Below are 20,325 nucleotides of genomic sequence, written 5' to 3'. Positions count from 1 at the left end.
AAGGAGAAGGAGAAGGAGAAGGAGAAGGAGAAGGAGAAGGAGAAGAAGAAGAAGAAGAAGAAGAAGAAGAAGAAGAAGAAGAAGAAGAAGAAATAGACCTCTTTGCTGACATTCTATCCCAGTTAAATGACTCAGCATGCAAGGGAAAGGATGGAAAACACCCACCCACCCATACCCAGTCAAGGCAGGGAGAGGCAGTTTTGCTTCAGGTGCAGACTTCCAGGAGGAAGACATAAAAAGCCAAGCATAATGTTCCTGCTGTGGTGGGGAGCTTCATCCTACCTATCTATCCGAACACCTTTTGCCCTGGCTATGTGGCCTAACACTGGTATTGTCATGGAAAGCCAAGCCTAGTAGCCACCAAGGCTAACTCCTGATCTGAAGTCTCCCTCCCTAGAAAGCACATTTAGCAACAGGAGATATTATGAAGGATTCAGACTAGGCTGAGAAAAGCCCAACAGCCTCCCAGAGCAGTCTCTCTATTATGTCTAGTTGTGCTTTTCTGTAGATCCCACAAGAACGATGTAGTGTAAGAGGTGCCAGCCCTGATTCTATGCCAATTTCTACCTATACACAACTCTAGAATTTGGGTAAAAAGCAATGTGGAAAATGTCATAGACCCAGGCACCAGACCTCCATGGCCAAAGATCTTCAATGACCAAATTCAGAAAAAATAGTCCTAGCCCAACTCAAGTATGCTAGGACATCAAGAACATGGAAGTCCCTGCGAGAGGGTGCTGACTACACTCCACACGGCTCATCACAAGAAAAATGAACAGAGAAGGTGAAGGTAAGAGGCTACAGTGACTGTGGTGGTTTGAACAAGATTGACCCCATGGGTTCATATATTTGAATGTTTGATCATCAGGGAGTAGCTCTATTTGAGAGAGATTAGGAGGTGTGGCCTTGTTGGAGTAGATGTGGCCTTATTAGAGGGAGTTTGTCACTGGGGGGTGGGAATGGGAGTTTTAGGGTTTTCGAAAGCCCAAGCCAGTACCTGCAGACCCAGATGTAGCTCTCAGCTATGTTTCCAACACCATGTCTGCCTACCTCTTGCCATGCTTACCTTCATAATTACAATGGATTAAACAGCTGAACCTGTAAGCCAGGTACAATTAAATGCTTTTTTTTCTGAGTTGCTATGGTCATGGTGTCTCTTCACAGCAATAAAACCCAATCTAAGACACTTTCTCTTGGGTAATTTTTGTATCCTTCATGGCTGTTTTTCTGTCAACCTGATACAGGCTAGAATTGTCTGGGAAAAAGAACCTCAATTGACCAAATACCTCCATCAGATTGTAGGCAAGTCTACAAGGCATTTCCTTATTAATGACTGGCATGGAAGGACCCAGCCCAGGTAGACCAGACTGGACTGTCTCTGCCTCTCATGTGCTAGGATTAAACATGCACCTCCACATGCCTTCTTTAAAAAAAAAAAATCTATTTATTTTATGTTTATATGTGTGAGTGTTCTGCCTGCATGTATATGTATATATGTGTACCATGTACGCATCTGGTGCCTCTAGGTCAGATCCCCTGAAATCGAAGCTATGGGTGTTTGTGAGCCATCATGTAGGTGCTATATCAATCCAGGGTCCTCTACAAGAACAACAGAGAGCTACCACTCTAATCTCTGATTCGTTTTTATTACGAAAAGAAGAGCAAACGAATACCTCCTGGACCAAGGGAACCAAGTGAAGGAGTAAGTTGCCGTGTCGGGCCTAGGGATGGCTCAGTGGGTAAGAGCACTTGTGTACGAGCAGCAAGGACCCGAGGTAGAGACCACCCCTGGGTGCTGACCCACGTGAAAATGCTGTGCGAGACTGGAGCCCAGGGCAGAAATGGGCAGATCCCGGAAACTTGCTGGTCAGTCAACCTAAGCAGAGCAGGGAGCTTCTACACCAAAAAGACCCTGTCTCAAGAAAATATCACACACACACACACACACACACACACACCTCTGAAGGCCTTTTAAAGATGAAGTCTTACTATCGATAACCCTCCTGCCTCCAGCTGCAAAGTGTTTTGACTATAACTGTACTAACACAGCTTGAGGCTGCCTTCTTGACACAATCCTCTAGCAATAGCAATAGGGCAGGGTAAGCACCAAGTGCCTTTAAAAACAAACCACATACCTCACCAACTACAGCCAACAATCAGAATAAGCAGAAAAGCTCAACTCCTTTTTTAGAGTTAGAGAACATGGATGAAGGATGGAGACCTACAAACCCTCTGCATGGAGCCTACATCCCTACCCACTCTCCTTTCCTCCTCAGCTCTGCCTCTGGCCCTATCTCCAGAGAAATTCTGCTCAACAGCTGTGTACTGAGGGGTAGAATGTTCTTAGAAAACAGACTACTAAGGGACAAACACAGTGATTCATCTACTCCCATCCCCAGGTTCTCGGGGTACTTGCCAAAACCATGTTATCATCTTTGAGAGGCCAGAAAGAGACCTAAGCCCAAACAGGCCTGCATTTGGATCAAACTCACTGCCAATCTGAGTAGAAGTGGAACATGGAGCATGCCCAGAGAGAGACAGTTTGGTTTGTTGAGACAGTCTTGCTCTGGTCTCAAATTCACGATCCTTCTGCTTTAGCCTTAGAAGTACTACAGTTATAAACAAATACCACAATGCCCTGGCTGAGCTGGTTGGATCTCCAGGCGTTCCCCACCAGTACGGGTAGGATTATCTTCCCAAAGAAGAAAGCAAGTACTCCGTATTCAGATGATAACTGGCTAACTAACCAGTAAGTACTCCGTATTCAGATGATAACTGGCTAACTAGCCAGTAAGTACTCTGTATTCAGATGATATGCTAACCAACCAGTAAGTACTCTGTATTCAGATGATATGCTAACTAACCAGTAAGTACTCTGTATTCAGATGATATGCTAACTAACCAGTAAGTACTCTGTATTCAGATGATATGCTAACTAACCAGTAAGCCAGATGCCCCTCTGCTCCCATTCTAATGGGCTCTCTCCAGTCCCCATCATGGAACTTATATGGGCCTGACGCGCACCACCCAACAATGTGATGGTCTACTCACTAGCCCCTCGGTTTCCTCTGTTGTCCTCTGGAAATGTGTAGCCAGTACCATATAATCTCGCATCTGCTTGTGACATTCAGGACATTTGGTTCCATACCGGATGAGCCTCACTGGGTCTGGATAAAGTGGCAAGGCTGGAATTACAGAGCTGGCATTGTCCAAAGTAGGGCTGGGTTTGGGGGAGGAAGAAGCGGCTGGGGTTGCTGGTGCAGTGGAGTTCACGGGAGCCGCCACAAACATCTGGTCTGCAGAGATGGGCTTCACAAGCAGCTGAGAGCACTGCATGACAAGTCCCTTGCTCTTGTGGTCACGGGCATGCCGAAGCAGGCTGCACTTGTTGAAGAAGAGCAGTGTCTTAGAGCACAGTGTGCACAGCACCTCAATGTGGACACTGCGCCGGCTGTAGTGCTGGCTCAGGCTCTTCTCTAAGGCAAACGCGTCTCCGCACTCCAGGCAGCAGTACCCACTGGCCGGCACGTGGATTCTGCTGTCTGCAGGTGGGCTGAGATTTGGCGCATAGAGGGGCACAGGGTTAGAGCTGTGAAGGACCTTGTTGAAGACCTCCACAATTAGAGGGGCGGCCTTTTTCACCTGGTGGACCAGGGGCACTGTCATTTGCGTGACCTGAGGCTGGCTCCGTCTCTGTGCTGAGGACTTGGCAGTCACAGATGCGGCAACACTGTGGGGGACCAGGTTCAAGTTGGCCAAGTGCACAGCTTTGGGCAAGAGACTGGCAGCGGGGGTTGATGCCTGAGGTGCTGTGCTCTGTTGCTTCTTGCTTGCCTGTGAGTTCGGGGCAGATCCTTTTGGGACCCGGGGCCCAGAGATGCGGCAGGGAGATGAAGAGTCACTGATTTTGATCATATTCTCATCCCCTTTTCGGTCACCCTGGGGGCTCCCTGAATTTATGCCTGCCTCAGAAAAGTGCTCTTCCACAGGCATGGCTGTGCCTTCATCCCCTGGTGCCTCACTTGGAGCCTCAGTGATTGTGCTCCCTGCAGGGGACTCAGCAGGGGACTTGCTTGGATCATCAGGGTCTGGCAGGATCCTTGTAACTGTCCGTTTGATTTCCCCCGATGATGTCTTAATTGTTTTGATTCTGACTTTGGGAATTGCTGGTGGGGAGCTGGCAGCCACAGAAGGAGACCCTTTGCTGCTGCTGTCACTGCAGATGCTCCGAGGGCTATCAGATGGCTTGATACTTTTTCTAGTGGCCTCTAGAGGGCTCCGGGGACTCTTTGGTGACTTGGGCATTTTGGGGCTGCCTTTAGAACCCTCTTTAGTGGGCCCTGAGGAATCCTTTGTGTGACCAGGCTGATCCTCTTTGGTGACATTGGCTACCTTTTTGGCCTGTAAGGCCACCAAGGCTGCAACACAAGAGGATAGCTTGGAATGGGCTGGCTTCAGACGCTGCCTAGGAGGGACAGAGGAGCAAGCACTAAGCTCTGGAGCAAGCTTCTTGGGCTCTCCAATACTGTTACTAGGGTGACTATTGAACTCTAAAGCTTCCCCAAAGAACCGACTGGAATCCAGATCTTTGTGAGGCTCCACCACCTTCTGCCCACCCTGCTCCTGCTCCTGCTGGCTCTCTAAAGGCAAGGGTTCTGGTTTAGGTTCTTTTTTACAAAAGTGGTCAAACATGTGTAGTTCCGGGACTGGGAATTTTGACAGAGCTTCCAGGACTGGGCCTCCCACAGTCCCAGGAGGAGGTGGGAAATAACTGTCAGAGTGCTTGGACTTTATCCCAAACCCATTATCTTTGACAGGATCCTCAGGTTCTGGGCTAGAGATTGGGCTGAACTGGTTGAAGGTGGGTAATGGCTCCGACTTGGAAGGCTCTAGCTTGCTTGTGAAACTCCTAGCACTGTCTCCATTTATAAAAGTAGAATCAAACTTCCCACAGTGGTGGGAGTCTGGGGGCAGATCTGAGCCCCGGAATCCATTATGTAGGAGACTGGGAGCAATGTGGTCTTTCTCTGCTTCAAACGACTCTTGGCGGCTGGTGTTCTTGACAATGACACTCACAGCCGGCACATCTGGGGCTGATCCTGAGTGCGACAAGGACACATTCTCATCCATACACATGCCTGAAGACTTCAGGGGACTCTCATTCTCCTCACTGGGAGCCTGGATGGCCTCCTTTGCATCAAGACTTGTGGGATCTGGGATGTCAAAGGCAGCCAGAAGATCATCAAAATCTGGGGTTTTCATATCCCCCATGGCTGGATGCTGACAAGTACTACAAGAAAAACAAAGAACAGAGTCAATTACCAGCAGGGCCTCTCTGAATTGTCTTATATCATCTGTATTGAACACTCATCATACTAATGCATATATGCAGCGGGCTTACCCCTGCAGAACCCCACCTTCTACAATAAGAAGTCACGTACCTGAGTTTCACTCTAAGGTTTCTAGCCTGCTGAAAAGTAGAAAAGGCTAAAAGAGAAGCTTACATGTAGTGACAAGCTTGCCTGGACAGTCTTAATTTCTGGGTGGCCCCACAACCAAAAGAAAGAGAGGATGCCTTGCTATCCAATAGGACCATATCCCACAGGTCTCCTTATTACCCCTCCCCTCACAACCTATATCTAACTAGCATATGTTCCCCTTCTAGGTGGCTCACGTATTTCACACATACAAATATCAGAAATAAATGGTGCCTAGAGTTATCTGCAACCGCTGCCAAGAGGATCTTTACTGAATGTATATGTACAGATTCTCTTACTCATATACATTCTCTCTTCTCCCTTTCCTCCTCTCTCCATGCTACTTCTCCTTCCTCTTCTTCTTGAACAACTTCTTCTTCTTCTTCTTCTTCTTCTTCTTCTTCTTCTTCTTCTTCTTCTTCTTCTTCTTCTTCTTCTTCTTCTCTTCTCCTCCTCCTCTTCCCTCCCTCCCTTCCTCCCTCCCTCCCTCCCTCTTTTTCTTCCTCTGCCTTGTCCTCCTCCTCCTTTTTCTTTTGATTTTTGAGACAGGATCTCGCTCTCTAGCACTGGCTGTCCTGGAACTCAATATGTAAACTAGGCTGTCCTTGAATTCACAAAGATCCACCTGCCTCTGTCTCCCAAATACTGGAACCAAAGATATGCTCCACCACACCCAGCTGCTGCTGCTTCTATTCAAACCTCTAGGTTTTTTTTGTTGTTTTGTTTTGTTTTGTTTTTTGTTTTTTTTTGAGACAGGGTTTCTCCATATAGTCCTGGCTGTCCTGGAACTCACTTTGTAGACCAGGCTGGCCTCGAACTCAGAAATCCGCCTGCCTNTCACTTTGTAGACCAGGCTGGCCTCGAACTCAGAAATCCGCCTGCCTCTGCCTCCCGAGTGCTGGGATTAAAGGCGTGCGCCACCACGCCCGGCTTAAAACCTCTTTTAAAACATTTTTTAAGTATATGAGTGTTTTGCTCACATGTCCATCTGCACACCATGTGTGAGCCTAGTGCCTCTGTCTGTAAGAAGGGGGCAGACATCAGATCCCATTATGGGAGGCTGTGAACCACTAAGTGAATGCTTGGAGTCAACTGAGATCCTTTGCAGAAAGAAGTGCCAGTAGCTGCTGAGCCATCTCTACAGCTTGCTTAACAAAGACAATGAGATAGAAATAGAAAATATCATGAGACAAAGCTATCGTCTTAGAGAACTGACCTCAAGGCTGAGGGGATGGATCCTTCCATCTGGCTGCCTGCATCTAGAGACTCTAGGACCACAGTAAGTGGGAGGGTCACGTGAGGCAGGAAGATCAGAAGGTCAAGGTTATCCTTTCTTACATAGAAGATTCAAGGCCTAGACTAACACCTAGGAGAATGGGTAACTATTTGACTATTACTTAATCAATAAAAGTATGGTTGATAATCTACATAGCAACAAAGAAAATTATCTGTAACTGAAAAATGACTAGTGCAAAAGTATCATCACATGATAACAATATGCTATAACATTAAGTATCTGTTGAAGCTATGATTGAAAGGAAACTGTCTAGGGTAATGAAGTTACTAACAAGTTATCTTAGTTAGTAGTTATCTTAGTTAGTGACCATCCGCTGCACTAATAAGTTCCTTCCTTAAAATTGAAAAAGAAGAGAGGGACTAGAACCACAGGGAGGCAGGCAGCAGGATGAAGGTGTATCTCTTACCAGGCCTTGATAGCAACAGGTTTGCAGGCTTGCTTTTTCACATCACAACCACCCACACTCCAAACCTCCACAAAGCATAGCTCCCTGCCTAGGAGTTCTCATGGAAATGAAAAAGAATACTCCCTACCCTTGGGAAGATATCCAGTTATGGATAAGTAAAATAGCAATTATTTAAACAGGGTCAGCAGACTGCCTCACTGGAATGAGATTAAAGTTTTCAATTGAACAGATATTTGTCTCCTGGACTAGGTGCTGGAGTCCTTAAACAACAGGCAGGTCCCAGCATCCCAGTGCCAAACGAACTGATGTGCAGGGCAGCATAACTACGAAGAAATGCCTTCGGGACCTTTGCTTCAGATACTTCCTCGATTTCTTCCTGCCTTTCAATGCCTAAGGGGAGAAAGCTGAAGAAAGGTGGGACAGATGGTGCTGCAGTGCTGGGGAAAAGCACACAACGGTCGGGAGTAAACCATTTGCTGGAGCCCAGTGTCCTCCGGAACCGGACAAGGCTTTGATGAAGAGTTATTACATCAGAGTAAGTAACACTCTCTATAACTTTAATTTTTTAATGGCTACTTTTTTGTGTTTTGTTTTGTTTTGTTTTGTTTTTCAAGACAGGGTTTCTCTGTGTAGCCCTGGCTGTCCTGGAACTCACTCTGTAGACCAGGCTGGCCTTGAACTCAGTTCTTTGAAACAACTCCAATCTGTGTTTGTTCTCCAACTGAAAATTGGCAGTTTAGTTCACAGGTTAGCAGCAGCAGCTCAATCCACTCGTAAACACTGAATTGAAATATTAGCAGTCCAGTTTGGTAGTGGGGTTAGCATCAGCAGTGGCAAGACCTAGCAGAAATAGCCAGGCCTCAGCCTCAGCTAGAGTCAGCAGGAGGGACCAGCGCCAATAAGAACGCCAGGAAAAGTTCTCTGCTCTGCCTCCCTTCACTGAGGGAGCACAGATCAGTGAAGATGTGAGAGCAACAAGCGTTCAGCTATGTAAGTAAGCCAGGATACGCCCCCATCACTGTCCTTTTTATATTCCCTCCAAACATCGTGTGACCTCTATGAGCCTTGTCTCAGCATGTGATTTGTCTCAGCTGACTTCACTCTGCCAATCAACCCGAGTCCAAGGAAGCAGTAAGAAACTGTAGCACACCACCAAAAGTTTTTTGGTATGTTTTTACAAACATAGTTCAACTATGTAATGTAAGGCAGATCAATATATGCCTGTTGATAGTAAAGAATCTTTCATCGTGTGTCCTTCTACATGCTTGTTTTAGTAAAACATCCTTTTACCTGTCTGTGTTAGTGAAACATTCTTTCACAAGTGTCTTAGCCTTTCATCTGAGTCCGTTCTAACTAAACATTTCTTCACATGTTTGCCCCAGCAAACACCATCCAACACAAATGACTTTCTAAAGAACCCTTAAGTTTCCACTTCAGTTCTCCCACAGGAATTTGTCCTGGGTTTGCAGAGAATGATCAGACATAAAATATATTTGCTATAAAGTCAGTTAGCTAGTACAGGAGTGCTGGTGCGTACCTACAGTCTCACCTCTTAAGAAGGCTGAGGTAGGAGATTAAGAGAAGGCTAGGCTGAGCTATATAGCAAGACTTCATCTCAAAAAATAACAAAACTGCCGGGCGTGGTGGTGCGCGCCTTTAATCCCAGCACTCGGGAGGCAGAGGCAGGTGAATTTCTGAGTTCGAGGCCAGCCTGGTCTACAGAGTGAGTTCCAGGACAGCCAGGGCTACACAGAGAAACCCTGTCTCAGAAAAAACAAAAACAAAGATAGGTGTGGTGGGTGGCAAATGCCTGCCGCCTCAGCACTCTGGGGGTGGAAGCTGGAGGGTCAGGAGGTCAAGGCCGGTCTCAGTTATGTCTGAGGTCAGCCTGAGCTACAGGAGAGCTTGCTTCACATCGCTTTCTTAGCAGGGCAGTGCTGTTGCACTTTAATCCCAGAATTCTGGAAGCAGAGACAGATCTTAAGCCAAACACGGCATGGTCTATCTACAGAGTGAGTTCTGGGACAGCCAAGACTACACAGAGAGACCAGGTCTCAACAAACAAACAAACAAACAAACAAAACAAATCAAATAAAGTAATACTCCCAAGTGTTACAGAGTTGTGGTAAAAATCATATAAGTAATAATTTATGGGACCTGTTAGAAGAGCAGTTTAACAACGCATTATCAAAAACTACAATTACAACTTCCTCTAGGATCTACTGGTTTTTCTAGGAAATTTTACCAAATACTTTATTTTAATAAGGAATAAAAAACTTCTTAATTTTGAATGGGTTCTCACCAAGTGTAACTGACCAATCAGAATTCTTTGAAAAATAAAAATAATATATAATTTTTTACGACTATAGCAAAATTAGGAGGTAGAATTTCTTGTCTTTAGCACATTAAAACATAGCAACTGAACACCATAGAATCTGAGTGAATATACACCATATGGATACATACATGTCCATTTGTGCACATGGATGTGACTGTCATTTCTAGATAACTACAAAAAATAAAAAGATGTTAACTCACTGACCAATTCTAGTATCAAGTTTAATGCTTTCATAAGTTCCCTAAAATGATGGATCTCAACCCATGGGATTATCTGCTATACTTTGGATCTTAAATAGCTCCCAAGGATTGGCATTTTGAAGGCTTGGTTAGCAATCATGGCTGTACTGAAGGATGATGATGCTTAGGAGAAGGAAGTCAGACTAGAGGCACACTTTTGAAGGGGATATTTCATTCCTAGCCCATTTTTGTTTCACAGAGGCCATGAGATCAAACAGTTGCTCTACCACAAGTTTCCTCAATCAAGTTATGTTGCTTTGTCTCAGGCCCAAAGCAACAAGGCAAACTGATCATGGACTGAACTCTCAGAAATTATGAACCTAGAAAACAACAATAAAAAAAAAAAAGGGACAAAACCCAAAACATTGATTTTTCTTGAACCATGATTTCACATTATATATTTAGAATAATGAATTTAAACAATGCTGTCCATATATAAAGAGGTCAGATGTACTGACTAGCTTCATGTGAACTTGGTACAAGCTAGACTATTATAGGAGAAAGCACCTCAACTGAGAAACTGCCCCACTAGATTGGTGTATGGGCAAGCCTGTGATATATTTTCTTTTTTTTTTTGTTTTTGNTTTTTTTTTTTCAAGACAGGGTTTCTCTGTATAGCCCTGGCTGTCCCGGAACTCACTTTGTAGACCAGGCTGGCCTCAAACTCAGAAATCCGCCTGCCTCTGCCTCCCAAGTGCTGGGATTAAAGGCGTGCGCCACCACCGCCCGGCTGTGATATATTTTCTTGACTGACGATTGATGTAGGAGGGCCAGCTCACTATGGATGGTGTCATCCCTGGGCTGGTGGTCCTGGGTGTCCTAAGAAAGCAGGCTGAGCAAGCCATAAGAAGCAAGTCAGTAAGCAGCACTCTTCCATGGCCTCTGTATCGGTTCTTGCCCTGACTTCCTTCTATGATAGACTCATAAGCTATAAGATGAAATAAACCCTTTCTTCCCCAAGTTGCTTTTGGTCAAGGTATTTATCACAGAAAAAGAAAGGGCGTGGTGGTGCACGCCTTTAATCCCAGCACTCGGGAGGCAGAGGCAGGAGGATTTCTGAGTTCGAGGCCAGCCTGGTCTACAAAGTGAGTTATGGGACACACAGGGCTATACAAGAAACCCTGTCTCAAAAAACCAAAAAAAAGAAAAAAGAAACCCTAATTAAGACAACTAGGTATCAGTTTAGAATAGCCCCTTAAAACACAGCATTGCTTTTTCATTGCACATTCAAGGCTTGCCCAGGCAACTTAGTAAGGCTTTATCTCAAAATAAAAAGCAGAAAATGGGCTTAGGGTGGAATTCAGTGGTAAAACATTTGCCTAGCATGTGCAAAGTTCTAATTCAATCTCCAGTACTACAACAGACATGGAAGGGAAAGGGAGAAAAGAAGAAAAGGTATACCAGTGCAGGAAACGGTCCTGAGAGCGCAGAGTGCCGTTACAAAACGCATGCGAGGGAGGGGTCACCAAAATGATTCAATGGGTAAAGGCACTTGCAGCCAAACATGCACATGTGCACACACAAAACAGACTGGAGAATGGAAGCCAGAGATTATAACCATGGAATTTTAGAGAAATGAAGATTTGGGGGAAAGAAGGCTCTATAACTAAAGTGGAAGCTTGTTCATCCAAATAACAGAAAAGAGCAGTATTTTGCTTAAAAAAAATGTAGACAACTATGAGATGACTCAATAGTCAGAAAATACATTCAAGTTACTATAAAGGTAAAACATACACAGGGCTAAATACCTGAACAGAAGAGGACATGCCTAGCATGTCCCTAAATACACACATACAAAAAGCCATATATACGTGTGTGTGTGTGTGTGTGTGTGTGTGTTAAAACAAACATTTAAATCCAGAGGAAACAGAAAGAAAAAGAAAAGCTCTAAATAGCTAAGACTTGACATTGAATATATGGAGTTTTTTCTTCCCTTTGCATCAAAATATTCAAATTAAAAACAAAAAAAACAAAAACAAAAACATTTCTTGTAGAGGTTTGGTCTTTTGCTTGTATTGTAATGGTAAATACTGGCCCCCCGAGGCCTGGTTGCACACAGGGATGAAAGAATCTGTCTATATCCAAGTGACACACCCAAATGAAGCTATGTAACTTTGCCCCCCAAGTTAACCTTGATTGGTGAATAAAGATGCCTATGGCCAATAGCCGGGCAGAAGAGAGATAGGCGGGGTTCTTGGGTTCCCAGGCTTGGGGTCTGAGATCAAGAGGGGGGAAAACAAAGAGAGGAGGAAGCAGCCAAGGAGTAAGTTATGAATACATGGCCATGAGAGTTACCCAGCTGGAACTGAGAGCTAGCCAAATGGAGTGAAGAGCAGTCCAGATAGAACATAGCAAGTTATAATTCAGGGTTATTGATGGGGAATTAGATTATAATGGTATAGAGGGTAGATATCTGCCCAACTCTAATGCTGATTAAGGCTTATTATAAAAATAAAAGGGGTGTGTGTGTGTGTTTTGTTTTTGTTTTTTGTTTTGCCTGGGAACTGAATGATCAAATGCAGGGTAGAAACCCTTGATTGAGATTAAATAGTTTCAACAACAATATCAGGTCTGGTAAGATGGCTCAGCAGGTTAGGACACTTGCTATCATGCTTAACAACCTTGACTTTATTCTTAGGACCCACAGAAGCTATACCCACAAGTTGTCTCCTGACCTGTACATGCACGCTAAGTGCCAAGCACGCATACACTAAATAAATAAATAAATAAATACAACAAATTTGAGCCAGGCTGCGGTGGAGCACGCCTTTAATCTCAGAACTCAGGAGGCAGAGGCAGGTGGATCTCTGAGTTCAAGGCTAGCCTGATCTACCTAAATTTGCCCAGCTCTTATGTGCATCTAATAAATTCCTATGTAAGTATTGACTCCTAAGGTAGATAAAAAAGACCCTTCCATATACATGTTACAACTCTCCTGGACATAATCTAGATTTGCTTATAGGTCAGGTGACCCAAAATCACATGTTCTGAATGACTGGCTATTTCATTCATGAGACACCTGTTGTTCAACCAATTTAAAAAAAGAAAAAAGCCCAAGGAGTCTCAGCCTTAGATTAGTAGATAAGAAGCAGCTGTTCCAATAGAAACAGACAAGACAGAATTCTATGGCAGGCACAAGCATTACACAGGATGTAAGAATTGAAGAGGACCTCCAAAAGCCACTGTAGACTGCTGCTGCTCTGCCTGAAAAGTGTAAAGTTAACAGGGGCCAGCAAAACAACTGAGCAGGTAAAGGCACCAACGACCAAACTCAAGGCCCAGAGTTCAAGCCCCAGAACCCACATGATGGAAGGGGAGGAACAACTCCTACAAGTTGTTCTATGCCTTCCACACATGTACCATGGCATGTGTGCACATACACACACAAATAAATAAAATGTAACGCATGAAAAATAATGATAGTAGTAGTAATATTAACAACATGCAAACAACTGAAACAGATGCTCAGCCTCCAGGCACAGCAATTCTGACTCAAGAGGTCTGGGTCAAATCTTCCTAGTTTCTAGAACATTGTGCTAGTCCAACTCTTGATTTAATGCATAAAAAACTAGAACTCAGAGAAGGGAGTTTATCCACAGGTTACAAAGGCTTGTGCTTTTGGGGACACAAAGCTGAAGGCCAGGACCCTATTTTAGAGCTCATAGCAGCACTGAAGGCACACATGGGGTTCTGCACAAGTCACCCCAGCTCCCTTTGCTCTACTTACTGTCTCTCATGGCAGAATTCTCGACCATTATTACAGTTGTTTTCAGTAACGTGTTTGCTTTCCTGCCTTTACAAGCCCTCGGTAGGAACTCATTAAATTATTAATTGGCACTTTTAGACTTGGCACTATACTTGGATGTCTGACAGACACCTCACATCTAATAGACCCAATAACAACTTTTGATTTCCTCTTACACACATCCCTACTCAGAAAATGACACTGCCAACCTTCCATGTGCTGAGGCCAATATTTTATCTATCCATCTATCTATCTATCTATCTATCTATCTATCTATCTATCTATCTATCTTTTGTCTTAACTCCCACCTAACCCACAAGCAAATACCATGCAATGTACTTTTAAGATCCATCCAAATCCGGCCATTTCTCACTACTAGCAACAGCATCTCCTTTCCTCGATTCCCACCATGGCCTGGATTCTGCCTGGCCTATAATAGCCACAATCAACATAACAGTCAAATGATGCTTTGAAAATGTAGGTTAGAGGAGTTACAGAGACAAAGTTTGGAGCTGAGACAAAAGAATGGACCATCTAGACTGCTTGTGGACGTTGTACATCGTGGTGCGCACTAGGCTCCGCACCACGATGTACAACGTCCACAAGCAGATTGAGGAAAATACATAATAAAAAATATTTAAAAAAAAAAAAAAGAAAATGTAGGTTAGATCATGGCCCTTCTTGCAACCTGCTCCACCACCATCTTGTCTCATCCTGAGTTAGATCCAGTCTTTCTTGGAGTCTGCGCAGCCTGCTGCGTCTCACTGGCGTGTCTTCCCCATAAGACTGTCTTCCGTACCACGTCTGTCATAGCACTATAGAGCTCCTTACCATTCTTCAATCTTTCTGGCCATGCTCCTGCCTCAGAACTTGTACACTTCCTACTTTCTCTGATCTATAAGACTTTGCCAGCCAGGTGTGGTGGCACACACCTTTAATCCCAGCACTCGGGAGGCAGAGACAGGCAGATTTCTGAGTTCGGGGCCAAAAAAAGGACTTTGTTCACTTGATGTATACCTATAATTACATAACTCAGGAAGCTGAGTTGGAAGCCAGTCTGGGCTACACAGAGATTCAAGATAAAAAGACAATGAAAACAAGAAAAGAAAGATTCTTGTTCTAGGTTTCTGTGGGCTCCCTTCCTCGTGTCCTGTCAATCTTTGATCTATGTAGATGCTCTTCATGATCACCCCCACTTATCCCTAGTCCCCAGCCCTTTATTCTGCCTTTTTTCCATAGCACTTATGACCATTGAACATATATCCATTTCCTTATTTGTTTACAAGCCCTACTACTGTGTTTACTAAAAGGTATCCACCATTAGAATTTCACTAGATCATTTGTCCAGAGTTGAGATTATTCAGGGATAGTCAAAAACCTCCCAAGCTAAGTATTTGACAAATATGCAACATGTTTGTGTGTAGTTTCTAAGACTAGAGTTGGGGGTGGAGACTAAAGGCAGGGTACTATGCATACTGAAAATATGCGTTACCACTTCTCTACAACCCTAGCCCCTGAAACTCTCATAAAGAAAGGCTGGAAGGGTTGATAGGCCTTGTGGGTAGGAAAGGATCTACCTGGAGTAGCCCTTGTCTATGAATCCTGGATCTCTACAGAAGCTGATTACATCTAAATATTTCATTGGTGAAAAAGCACCGACTGGCCTAGTCCCAGGGTCATCCCAGACATCTATCTGAAGGTGAGATCAGTGGGAAGCCAATGGAGATGAAAGACTAACTCTAAGACTAGGAGCTAGGACTCAAGAGGAAGGCACAGGTAGATCCTGAATCATAAGGGGATATAACTCTATGAAAAGACTAAACCCCACTAAATTATGCATTGTAAAAGTGCTGCATGCTATGTGAGTTTTACCACAATAAAGCTGCTGGGTTACAAGGAAATGGAATAGGAACTGAAGAGATTGCTCAATGGTTAAGAGCACTGGCTTCTCTTCTAGAGGACCCAGGTTTGATTTCCATTTAACGCAGACTCACAACTGTTTGTAACTATAGTTCCAGAGGATATAACACTTTCTTCTGGCATCTGAAGACACCACATATGGTATAGAGATATACATACAGACAAAACACCCATACATATAATATAAAAATCATCAGAATTTAAAAGAAAACAAAATAGAAGTGGAGGGAGTAAGAATTATATAGATTATAAAGGAGACTGAGAAGCAGAAACTAGGCAGGCAACAAAGTTATCATAGAGCTAGGGGCGCAGATAAAATCTGATACTTTGTAATCTGCACTTATTTTACCTTGCCTTACTTGCAAACAGATCTCAGTACTACTTGGCCTCCACTTGTGAGAAGAGCATCTAGACACTTGAGAGAAAAGGGACAGTACTCTTTGCTCACACATTGCCCTAAGGAGTCCCTCCCACTGAACTTTATAAAGCATCATGCCTTGGTAGTAAGAACTCAAAATTAAGCAGGAATCTAAGAACCTCAAACTTGCTGGAAACCAAATCTCCATTCCTGGGAGTAGAAAGTAGCCATTCCACGGGACCACTGACCCCCATCTCTAGTGTCACTGTCTAGTGATTCAGAAGCTGTCCCTTAGTTGTCTCATTTACCATAAGCATACACGAATCACAAAGACTCAAAAGCTGAAATGTTACAGGAATGCAAGGACACACTGCTAGCCTTGAGGATCTCTGTGGCTGGGACAGGAGTATGCACCAGTGAAAGAAGAGGATTTTCTGAGCTGCCCCCTGACACACGCACAGATGGTCCTCAGCTTACAATGAGATTATGCTGCAGGAAACCCATCTATTTTAAGTTGAAAATGTAATAAAAAATGTAACCCTAGGATTGGTAAGATAGTCTCTTGGGTGAAGACTGTCAAACCTAACAACCTGAGTTTGATCCTCTGAACCCACGTGGTTAAAAGAACCAATTCCTCCAAAATGTCCTCGTCATCTTCATACACACACTATGGAAAGTAGAAACACACAAATTAAATAACACTAAATGTTTGTTTGTTTGTTTGTTTGTTTAATTTTCTAAATGACCAATCATCTTGGTCAGTGTCTTCAGACACACCAGAAGAGGGCATCAGATTCCATTACAGATGGTTGTGAGTCACCATGTGGTTGTTGGGAATTGAACTCAGGACCTCTAGAAGAGCAGTCAATGCTCTTAACCACTGAGCCATCTCTCTCTCCGCCCCTTGCTTTGTTTTTAATGTAAGCCTGATGTGGAGATACCTGCCTATAACTCAACTCCCTGTGGGGTGGAAGCAGTAAATAGTCAGGAGTTTAAGCCCAGCTTGGACTACGTGAGACCCTGTCTCAAAAACCAACAAAATATAAGATACCTAGCCTACTTATGTGGTTTAAATGTTTCTTTCACAACTCATATTGAAATTTAACGACCATAGTGACAGTATTAAGGGATAGGATGTGATTTTTCTTCCTCTGGGGTTCAGAAAATGGTAGAAGGTCTCATATAGCCAGAAATGACCCTGAACTAATTCTCTTGCTTCTACCTCCAAAGGGCTGGGAATGTAGTCTACGGTGGGGCTTTTGAGACTAGGCCTTAAGGGTTCTGCTCTCATGAATGGATAAATGAAGGCAGGAATGGTTCTTGGTAAAAAGTGGGGTTCAGCCAGAGCTTTTTTTAAATCTCACATTCATGCCTTCTGTTCATATTATACAGCACAAAGACTCCCAAAAGAGATGTGGCCCTTTGACTTTGGAATTCCCAGCACCAAGAACCATGAACCAAATAAATTACTGTCTATACATGATTCGGTCTATGGTATTTCTCTTACAGCAACAGAAAACATAATGGAAAACAGCTTTAGCATGCAGCATACTTTGGCCACACAATACATTGTACCATATGGGTGATTCATCTATGTGATCTCATGGCTAGCTACCAGAAACTGCGGCTTACTGCCACGGCCCAGCAAACAGCCAGAGGACAATAACACTCCAAACTAGAAGTGTGTCTACTGAATGCATATCACTTCACACCATTGTCCATCTAGACCAGAAAATTAGGCACTCAGTGTACCCTTCCCTTCCCCAAGCTCCCCTAACCTCTACTCCATGAGCTATCAATCATAGATTTCCTTCCTCCCTCTTTCCCTCCCTCCGTCCGTCACCTTTCTCTTCTCTCCAGAGACCTAAATGGTCTCTCATCATAACTGCTCAGCCCTAAGGGCAGTCAGCCTCTACTCTAACCTTAATCTGCAGTAAATCAGCCCCAACTAAGGGAGCCTCTCACCAACATATTGTCCCAGCTGTATTCACCAGTGTGCCCTCTGTAACGTTTCTGTTGCTTGCTCTAAGGCAGTGGTTTTCTTCAACCTGTGAGTCTCAATCCCTTTGGGAGTTGAACAACCCTTTAACATGTACCACATATCAGAAATCCTGCATATCAGATATTTACATTATGATTCATAACAATAGCAAAATTACAGTTATGGAGAAGCAATGAAAATAATTTTATGGTTGAGGTTGCAACAACATGAGGAACTGTATTTAAGGGTTACAGCATTAGGAAGGTTGAGAGCCAATGCTCTAAGGAAATACCAAAAAATATGTCCAATAGAATATCACTCCGTATCTTTCTACCATCAGACAAAGTGGAATAGTAAGGATTCTTATGTTAGCTGGATGCCTAGACATGAACCCTGTGGTCCCAACTACTAAGGAAACTGAGGCAAGAAGATTACTTGAACCTAGGAAATTACAGCTAGCCTTAGTCAAATAGTAAAAACCCTATCTCAAAAGGGGGCGGGGGGGGCACCTTATCTTTCTTATTTTTTCGAAGACATATAGTGAAACACTTACAAACATTATGATATATGAGATTTGCCTCAAAAGTAACAAAACAAGAGAATGAACAGGGAGTGCACAAGTGAAGCAAGATTGGCTATTAACCAAATGATGTTTATAACCAAATTATTTTCTATAACACTTAAGTTTCAAGAAAATAGTCCCTTGCCTAGTAGACTCCATGGGTCAAACTAGATAAGCCAGAAAATCACACCCATCAGGATAGATTGTAATAATAATAATAATAAACAGAAAATATCAACTCTTGGTAAGAATGTGTGAAATTGGAATCCTTGTGCATTGCTAGAAAGAATATAAAATGGCATTGCTGCTGAGTGATGAGGTGATCCCAGCACTCAGGAGGCAGAAACGGGATCTCTGACTTTAAGGCCAGCCTGGTCTACAGAGGTAGTTCCAGGACAAGCAGGCTAATGAAAAACTGAATGAATGAATGAATGAATGGTATTGCCACTATGGAAAATTCCTCAAAAACAATTTTTAAAAGAATTCCAAATGACCCAGAAATCCATTTCTAGGCATATGAGCCAAGTGTGAGAATGCAGGCCTTTAATCTCACTATTCACGGGGCTAAAGCAGGAAAGTCAAGTTCAAGGCTAGCTTAGGCTACACAGCAAGATCCTGCCTCAAAATAAACACATTTCCCCACCCCACCCCACCCCTTTCTCTCTCTCCTTTCTCCAAGGCCTCAAATATTTATATGTTCATTCATAGCAGCCACATTTACAATATCCAAAGGCAGGGCAGCTCAAGTATCTATCAGTGAATGAATTCATAAACAAAATATTAAACATATAAAAATGGAGTGGTATTCAGCCTGAAAAGGATGGACGTTAGGGACTTAACTCAGTGGTATAATGCTTGCCTAGCATGGAGACAGTCTTGTTTCTATTCATATCACTGCAGAAAGGAAAGGAGGAGGGAAGGAGTGGGGGAAGACAAGAAGATTCAGACACACCACAATATGAACAAACCTTGAAGACATGACATTAGTGATGATACAGAAAGACAAATATTGAGTGATTCTATTTACATGGCCTCCCCAAAGCAGGCAATCCACAGACAGAAAGCAGAGTGAAGGTTGCTGAGAGCGTGGGGGCAGACAGTTGTCGGATGAACAGAGCTAGGTGATGAATGGTGGCGAAGGCTGCATGACTGCAAATTACTTAATGCCACTGGGCATTTTAAATCAGGAGACTTTGTAGTATTTTACCACCAAAGCAAAACCCAATGAACAATAAAAGTGTTCTTGTAGCCAAATTCAGCTCTTCAAGGCCAGCTCAGGTCAACCTGGACATCATACCTTAGTGAGGTTCTCAAAACAAGGGTGTGGTGAACGTTGCTGGGGAAGCAGAGCTGCGGAGAAGGGAAAAACTACCTAGGCACATGGTCTAGAGTCCAGTCACCACCTATGGAAAGAAGAAAAATAACATGCTTTGTAAATGCATTTAAAGATAAACGTCAAAAGTATGGAAAGAACTTAAAGCTAGTAACTAATAACAAAGTAACAACTATCCCAGCAGAAGTACAACCCTGAGTAAAGCCTCTAAATTCAAAGCTGCTCCCACAAAGGCCAAACTCCCAGCCCCAGACCTGCTCCCCTCCACCTGGTCCAGCATGGTGGTGATAATCATTAGGGGAACTTGTATAAAACTTACTTGCCAAAAAAAAAAAAAAACTTACTTGCCACCAAGAACTGCCTGTAGCTGCCTATGTCCTTGCCTGTATCCTGTTACCTTTCCTGAAAGGTTTAAGAGCTTGAATCACTACCAATCATATTTATTTAATCATATTTTCTTATTAAAGAGTTTTTGTTGCTCTTTTTGTTTTTTTTTTTGTTTGTTTTAATAAAACACATCTGTCTGGGGAGTAAAAATGTAATAGTAATTTCCAACCCCAATAAGCCTATATAAAAAAACTACACAATAGCCGGGCGTGGTGGCCACGCCTTGAATCCCAGCTCTCGGGAGGCAGAGGCAGGCAGATTTCTGAGTTCAAGGCCAGCCTG

At 43.6% G+C, this 20,325-nt stretch overlaps 1 protein-coding gene across 4 annotated transcripts in view; it reads right to left on the bottom strand.

Annotated features, from left to right (window-relative positions):
- Znf592 (zinc finger protein 592) overlaps positions 1–20,325 on the bottom strand; it is a 53,249-nt gene that overhangs the window by 16,254 nt on the left and 16,670 nt on the right. For all 4 annotated transcript variants that reach the window (XM_021166475.1, XM_029479362.1, XM_029479364.1 and 1 more), the window contains exons 2-3: positions 19,621–19,726; positions 3,052–5,290 (exon numbers count right to left, since the gene is read on the bottom strand). In XM_021166475.1, the coding sequence (XP_021022134.1) occupies positions 3,052–5,271 (2,220 nt within the window). In that variant the 5' untranslated portion in view covers positions 5,272–5,290; positions 19,621–19,726. The remainder of the gene's footprint in view (positions 1–3,051; positions 5,291–19,620; positions 19,727–20,325) is intronic.

Source organism: Mus caroli, chromosome 7 (assembly GCF_900094665.2).
Source record: "Mus caroli chromosome 7, CAROLI_EIJ_v1.1, whole genome shotgun sequence".
In the NCBI taxonomy this organism is placed as follows: domain Eukaryota; kingdom Metazoa; phylum Chordata; class Mammalia; order Rodentia; family Muridae; genus Mus; species Mus caroli.
This window is presented reverse-complemented; position numbering and strand designations above follow the sequence as displayed.